The sequence below is a fragment of the Astyanax mexicanus genome, chromosome 25 (assembly GCF_023375975.1).
Source record: "Astyanax mexicanus isolate ESR-SI-001 chromosome 25, AstMex3_surface, whole genome shotgun sequence".
Taxonomy (NCBI): domain Eukaryota; kingdom Metazoa; phylum Chordata; class Actinopteri; order Characiformes; family Acestrorhamphidae; genus Astyanax; species Astyanax mexicanus.
The window spans coordinates 9,376,053-9,384,376 of NC_064432.1; the positions used below are offsets into that span (position 1 = coordinate 9,376,053).

At 44.1% G+C, this 8,324-nt stretch overlaps 1 protein-coding gene across 1 annotated transcript; it reads left to right on the forward strand.

Annotated features, from left to right (window-relative positions):
* The first annotated feature begins 5,639 nt into the window (after window positions 1–5,639).
* LOC111188509 (C-type lectin domain family 17, member A) lies at window positions 5,640–6,832 on the forward strand. Its single transcript, XM_049472022.1, has 3 exons — window positions 5,640–5,810; window positions 6,487–6,593; window positions 6,694–6,832. The coding sequence occupies exons 1-3, from the start codon at window positions 5,640–5,642 to the stop codon at window positions 6,830–6,832; spliced, it is 417 nt and encodes a 138-aa protein (XP_049327979.1).
* The last annotated feature ends 1,492 nt before the right edge of the window (window positions 6,833–8,324 follow it).

The window sequence follows — 8,324 nt, forward strand, 5'->3', positions numbered from 1 at the left end:
CCTCTTTCAGGCCACCAAGGAGGCGGTTATGCCAAGTCTGAGGAGCACAGAGAAGAGGCTGGCCAGAGATCCACAGCAGGCGGAGGCATACTGCTAGGAGATCAGTAAGCTGGTCAAAGCAGGATCAGTGAAGAAACTAGGCCCTGACCTCTCGACGGAGGGTGAATCCTGGTTCATTCCCCACCATCTGTTACAACACAACGAGAAGAATCGCATAGTGTTTAATTGCTCGTACCAGTTCCGTGGACTAAACCTGAATGAAGCACTACTGCCTGGACCTACACTGGGTGCCTCGCTTCTTGGCGTCCTGCTGCGCTTCAGACAGAGCGCAGTAGCAATCAGCGGTGATGTACGCAGCATGTTTCACCAAGTTAGGCTCTTGCCGGAGGACAGACCACTTCTCAGGTTCGTATGGAGAGACATGAAGCGAGAAGATCCCCCAGACATGTACGAGTGGCAAGCTCTCCATGCTGTGCGACATACGCACTTCAGCGACACGTCAGGGAACACAGCACTCCAGATGAAGATGTACGGCGGTCTGTAGAGCAGTGCTTCTACGTTGATAATTGCCTACAGAGTGTTCCCACTGCCGAAGAGGCCAGGGAGCTTGTGGACAAGCTCTGTGGACTTCTTGCCACTGGTGGGTTTGAACTTCGCCAGTGGGTGAGCAATGTCCCAGGTGCCATCAGTCACCTCCCAAAGGAGGCCCAGTCCAGCAGCCTTGAGCATTGGCTATCGCACAGTGACACCAGCCATCCAGAATCGGCCCTCGGCCTTATGTGGCACTGGGAATCTGACTCTCTCGGTTACAAGCACCGGCCCCTAGAGTAAGGCACACTAACGATGCGCAGCGTGTACAAGGTCCTTGCTCGACAGTATGACCCCCTGGGGTATATTCTGCCCTACACAACGCGTGCTAAAGTGCTTGTCCAGCGTCTCTGGGATAAACAACGCCACTGGGATGATCCACTCCTCCCTGAGGATTTACAGCAAGAATGGAAAGACTGGGAAGCAGAGCTTCAGCTACTACCACAGATATCGTTGCCTCTTCCCTACGTCACAGCTCAAGCCAACGCTCATGCAAGACAGATCCACATCTTCACTGACGCGTCCGAGAGGGCTTATGGATCGGTCGCATACCTACGGTCAGAGGACATCGGAGGGAGAGTCCACCTGTCCTTCCTTGTGGCCAGATCCAGAGTCGCTCCCCGCCGGCAGACCTCGATGCCAAGACTGGAGCTCTGCGGAGCCCTCACTGGAGCACAACTAGCCAGCTTGCTAGCAAAAGAGCTCATGCTGCACATTGACAGCATCGTTCTGTGGACCGACTCAACCACAGTGTTGACGTGGCTCCAATCTGAGTCATGTCGTTTTAAAGTGTTTGTGGGCACTCGCGTGTCCGAAATCCAAGAGCTTACTGACTCCAGTTGCTGGCGCTACGTAGACTCTGCCCTGAATCCCGCGGACGACATCACCAGAGGCAAGACTCTGGGAGAGTTGGCCCAGTCAAACCATTGGTCTCAAGGGCCACCTTTCCTCCTGAAGGGCCCAGAGGAGTGGCCAGTGAGGCCTGACACAGTGCCTGAGCCAGACTCAGCAGAGTACCGTAAGTCTACCTTCTGTGGCCTGACGTCCACAGTTGAACCATCCAGCGTCACCACTGCTAGGCAGTACTCCTGCTGGATGGACCTGGTTGACTCCACTATCCAGGGGCTTAATGGGGCGGCTGCCCCATCTTTAGTCCCAACTGCGTCTGACTACCAGCAGGCGGAGACGCTGATCATCAAGCAAATGCAACAGGACTGTTTCCCCGAGGAGCTACGCCTTCTTCGGGCCAGCAAACCTGTCCAGAGGAGCAGTCGGCTGCTTACCCTTTCGCCTGAGCTGGATCCCGAAGTCGGAATTATCAAAGTGGGAGGACGACTGCGACAAGCAGAGGCGCTGGATCCCAGCACCATCCATCCAATCGTCTCCATCGGATCCATCCCATCCAGCTACTAAGCTCCTGATTCAGGATTATGATTCCCGCTTATGTCATCCAGGGCCTGAGTGCGTATTTGCGGAGATGAGGCGCACCTTCTGGGTTCTGCGTGGGAGAGAGGCCATCCGACGCATACAGCACCAGTGCCAAGAATGCCGCCGATGGAAAGCTCGTCCAGTAGTGCCGAAAATGTCCGACCTACCTGCAGCTCGACTAAGGCTCTTCCAGCCACCGTTCTATTCAACTGGTGTTGCCTGCTTCGGGCCATTCCAGATCAAGATTGGCCGCCGAACAGAAAAGAGGTGGGGCATTATCTTTAAATGCCTCACTACCCGTGCTGTGCACTTTGACCTCTTACCCAGTATTGACATGGACTCCTATCTTATGGCTCTCAGAAGGTTCATCGCTCGCAGAGGGACCCCTGCAGAGGTCTACTCAGATCAAGGTACCAATTTCAAGGCCGGAGCGAAGGAATTACGCGAGTCCTTTGCAAGCATGACTCCAAAACTGCAGAAGATCCTGGCAAAGCAGAAGATTGCCTTCCATTTCAACCCTCCTGCATCCCCACATTTCGGTGGGGTTTGGGAGCGGGAGATTAGATCGGCAAAGTATGCTCTATACACCGTGATAGGAGCACAGTCAGTGTCCGAGGAAGTGCTTCGTACAGTTCTACTAGAAGTTGAGGCCATCCTGAACGCTAAGCCTTTGGGCTACACCTCGTCTAGTATTGCTGATGAAGACCCTGTGACGCCTAATGTCCTTCTGATGGGGCGGCCCGATGGTGCGTTGCCACAGGTGGTGTACCCAATGGAAAAAGGTTTGACGAGGAAGAGGTGGAGGCATTGTCAAGTCATGGCTGACCGATTCTGGGCAAGATTTATACGCAATTATCTGCCCACTCTACAGTGTCGCCATAAGTGGAACGATACTACAGAGGACCTCGCTGTGGGCGCAGTGGTCTTATTGGTAGACCCACAGCTACCAAGAGCGAGCTGGCCTATTGGGAAGGTCATCACAGCTCATCGGAGTGCAGATGGACGGGTGCGGTCAGCAGACGTCCAGGTAAAGGGCCGAGTCTACACCCGTCCAGTGGCCCGGCTCGTCTGCCTTCCTGCCCTTCCGGACTCCGACAGCAATGGAGATCATCCATCGTCCACCTGAAACCCTTCTGAGTCTTTCTCTTGAGCGAATTGCCTCAGCAATTCGAGGGCGGCTGTAAGAAAGACTCTGGCATTGAATCTTAGCCCCGCCCCCTTCGCGTGCAGTTTAGTTTTAGTTCTACTGCTGTTTAGTTTTACTCTGTTGCTTCAGGCAAGTTACCACTTCAGGTTGGCTAGATCACAGCCTCAAGAGAATAGCATGTGAGGAGTTGTGTGCGTGTATTCCAACCAAAACACACACCACTGAGACTCTTGCACATGTAATTGAAGTGTGAAGTTTAATAAAGAAACGAAAAGGAGACAACTGCTTCATGGTGTTCTGACCGACACCCCCCATACAACACACATCCCATCATTAGAACCTGCACATACAGTCCTTTAATGGTCCTCACCAACACTTATTATTTTTTTATAATAATAATAATAATAATTATTATTATTATTATTATTATAGATAGCATTATAATTTTTTATTATTATTATAGATAGCATTATTAGTATAGTTAGCATTATTATTTAAGATAGCAATTTTATTATTATAGCTAGCATTTGTATTCTTATTATTTTTAATATTATTATTATAGATAGCATTATTATTATTATAGATAGCATTATTATTTTTTACTATTATTATTATTAAAGATAGCATTATTAGTATAGTTAGCATTATTATTATATATAGCATTATTATAGATAGCAGTTTTATTATTATTATTATTATTATTACAGTTAGCATTATTATTATTAAAGCTAGCATTTGTATAATTATATTTTAAATGATTATTTTTACTATCATTATTATTATAGATTGCATTATTATTCACCATTTTAGCACAACAGGGTAAAAAGGCATCACATGTAATACATTTAATGTTACAGTTTAAGGCAAGACTTCCATTTGACAACAGGAGTAACTAACCTAAATAACAGTAACGCACCTAGCAAGCTAGTTAGCTATACTAGCTAACGCTGAGCTGTGTGGGCTAATATAAATAAGTTATAAGAAAAATCTTCGTAGTGTGTTGGTATGGAGATGAATATAGTTTAAAGCCTTTCTCTAGCCTGCTAGTGGTAGGCTTTACTTGTCTCCTTGACGTTGAGGTTCATTTTTAGAAGCTCTTGTAAACACCAGCTGAAAATACTGCCATAGCCAGTGTATTGGAAAAGCCAAACAGGAAACGCTGGTGCCTAAAACGTTAGCACAGTACAGTATTTTATACATGTGGTTCGAATTAATCTAATACTAAAAGTGTCTGCCAAAACCTATTTTTTTAACAAACTAAGCATTTTTTATATATATATATATATATATTTTTTTATTTTTATATATATATATAAAATAGTCCCTTATTTCATTTTCCAAAAGTTGGCAACCCTAGGTGTGGACGTCCCCAAGCTGTTCCCTGAGGCAACCCTTCATGATCAATTTACATAATGCTATCCCCTGACTTTTGGCATATCAGTGTACTTATTGTTTATAAAGTTCATGTATCTGTGTTTCCTCATAGAGAGTCGCTCTGCAGGAAGCAGACGCTACAGACTGGCTGCAGTGGGTCTGGGTCTGCTGTGTGTTCTCCTGCTGACTGCCATCACAGTGCTGTGGATCCAGTTCAACCACCTGACTGCAGAGAGAGACCAGTTACAGACCAGTTACACCAACCTGACTGCAGAGAGAGACCAGTTACAGACCAGTTACACCAACCTGACTGCAGAGAGAGACCAGTTACAGACCAGAACCACCAACCTGACTGGAGAGAGAGACCAGTTACAGACCAGTTACACCAACCTGACTGCAGAGAGAGACCAGTTACAGACCAGTTACACCAACCTGACTGCAAAGAGAGACCAGTTACAGACCAGTTACACCAACCTGACTGCAGAGAGAGACCAGTTACAGGCAGAGAGAGACGAGCTCCACAGAAGGTTTTCTGAACTGGGTTAGTAATTAATTGCAGCTTTTAATCACTTTATTAGGAACATCATTCTAACACTGGTTTCAGGTTAAACTGGTACAGAGTTGTGCCACTAAATCATTCCACATCGTTACACTATGGAGTTACATTTAATCCACAACGTGTTGTACTTGCAAAGAGCTATTTGAAGGTGTTCATCAAGCGCAAATATAAAAACAGTCTAAGTGCATTCAGTTCCATATTCAGATGCAGTTATTTGTTTTTTTGTCTACACTTCCACTTTTTATTCATTCGGATAATTTTTTAGTTTTCTACGTTCAAACTTTTATCAGTGCTGTTGCACTGAAACCAGAATCACAGCCTTAAATCTTAAGTGTTTCATTAAATCTGTATCTTACCTGTAAAGTCTGAATTGTATGTTCTTTCAGGTTAACTCACACGTTTGTGTCTCATTTCTTTCTGGCAGCTCTGTTTCACATCTCTCAGAATTGTAATCATATAAACCAGAGAAAAGAGTTAAAATGTTTTACTGTGAAGAGCATCAAACACTTGTGACCCAGAAGTGACCACAGGTGTTTTCTCATAATGCATTGCTTTTGTGTTTCATCCATAGACAAAGCAGTTAGAGACGGGTGGATCTACTTCAGCTACAGTCTTTACTACGTCTCTACTGAGTACAAGAGCTGGAGTGAGAGCAGAAACGACTGCAAAAAGAGAGGATCAGACCTGGTGATCATCAACAGCAGAGTAGAACAGGTGAGAGAGAGAGAGAGAGAGAGAGAGAGAGAGAGAGAGAGAGAGAGAGAGAGAGAGAGAGAGATGTTTACAACTGTTTAGTAATGTTTATCGCAGCAGTAAGAGTTTATTTACCTGTAAAGCACTGTAAAACTACATACATTTTCTGACAGATTTTTGTTTCTACTCCCTCTGTTCATTTGTTTAGCTCCACTGATCATAAACACTGGGAAAACGTAAATCACACACCGGATCTCGATGAAAGAAAGGTTGAGAAGAGAAGTTAAAAATCTTTACTGATATAAATTGTGTAATTAGTTGAGAACAAAATGAAAACAACCACTGAAATCATAGCCTCATCCAGTTTCTGTGAAGATTGAAGAACAGGGTGAAAGTAGGATAATAAATTATGTAGAGAAATAGAGGGACTACTGTCTGTAATTATAGAACTACAGTGTCCTATATGATCAGTGCAGCTAATAAGACGGACTGTGGACTGTGTTTAAAACACAAATTCAGTGAAGAAGAGTCCAGTCAGAAGAACTGAGTTAGAAGAATATGATTAGAAGAACACAATTGAACACAGTTAGAAGAGCACAGTTAAGTGCTGTTGATCTCACAGGTTTCCTACAGGTGGAAGAGTGCTGGTTCTTATAGAATAATTTTAAATGCTCAAATGATGACATGTCTTCAACAGGTCTTCATTAACACATTGAGAAAAGGTCAGCGGGTTTGGATTGGTCTGAGTGATGCTGAAACAGAGGGGGTCTGGAAATGGGTGGACGGATCAGAACTGATCACTGGGTAAGAGACTCCTGAACTGAACTCTGATCATGATGCAGTTACTGACTCTCACTCCTCACTGCTCTGATAAACACTCTGATACTCTCCTTCTCTCTGATAGGTTCTGGAGACCTGGAGAACCCAACAGTAATGGAGATGAGGACTGTGGTTTATACGGCTATGGGTCTGATCCTGTGAATAACTGGGCTGATTATCCCTGTAATAACCAGGAGAAATGGATCTGTGAAAAGAGAATATAAAGAGTAGATATTGTGGGAGAAGTGTGTAATATTACCTTTTTGTTACTCCTGAATAACTTCTCTTTTTAAAAGTGTTTAATTAAATAAAGACAAAAACAAGAATCTGCTGAAAACAGGAGTGTTCTATAAAGACTCATTTCACTGTTATTCATTCTGATTAATCTTAGTCATACACAGTTTTTACTTTTAGTGAAAAATCTCAATTACAAATTTTGTGTAGTACAAGAATATGCTTAACCTCTTTTTGGGAAACCAACCCGTTATGTTAAAATGGATTTGGACATCCCTCCTAATGAATGCATTGACTTACTTTAAACTGCTGACACAGACGTGCAAATGCACACACTCCGTAAGTGCACAGCAACTGAACTTAATAATTTATTCCAAATTTTACTCCAATTTCTTCGCAATTTGTAAGTCCAACTACCCAATCACTAGGCAGTCAACACACTCCCCAGATCCCCAGATCTGATACATCAGCCAACAGACACCTGAGCTGAAAACACAGACAATTGTTCTCTCTCGGACTCCGGCTGCTGATGGTGATACAGCGACTGAATGTAAATACCCTCCTTAACACTGCTTTAGGTCAGACCCTTAAAACCTGTATAACTTCCAATAACAACTACAAAAACATCCAATTATACACAAGCTAATTAACATGGAGCCACACACTCAGCACAGCAGCAGCACAAACCATTCTCCTACCGTCTCTCTGCAGCTGAACTGGTCCAGGTCCTCACTGAACCCCAAACCCAGCCTTTATCTCAGGGTGGAGCTTCTGAAAACCTTCATTAGAGCATCAATATCCAAACTGTACAAACTGTAACTGTGCTCATGTGCTGGATGTGTGATTATAATAATAAACAGGTTTTCAGAGACGCAGAGCAGAGAACCCTCTTTCAGATGAAGCGTCTCAGACTGAACGATCGAGACAAAGCTTTATGAAGTTTTCAGTTTCTGAGTAAACAGCGCTGGTTAGAGGATGGAGCTGAGACGTATCTGAGACTGTGTCTTTCTCACTGTTACACAGAGAATCGTGGCGGCTCCACCAGCAGAAACCCTTATTCACCCTCTAATCTGTATTTAATGCTACAATATTTTACTGTTAATTATTTTTTCTATAAATTACTCCTTTAGTTTTTTATAAAATATTTTAATCTGTAATTTTACTGCAGACTGTAAATCACTGATCAGCCTCACAGCCTCAGATCCAGCATTTAAGCTGCTGATTGGCTCCCTCTAGTGGATTTATTATGGCGTCACACCCAAACTCAACCTGTTTCTAATCCAGACTGAAGATCCTGACAGGATTATGAAACTCTGAGCAAATACTGGATTTTCAGAGCTCAGTTTAGTGAATATGTTTCTCTCAGTTTTCTGAATGGAACAGTTGATGTCTTCAGTTCATCTATGAGAGAGAATCAAACTGCTGCTGCTGATCAGTGTGAGAAACAGTGGATAAAACACTCATTAGAAATGTTGAGAGATG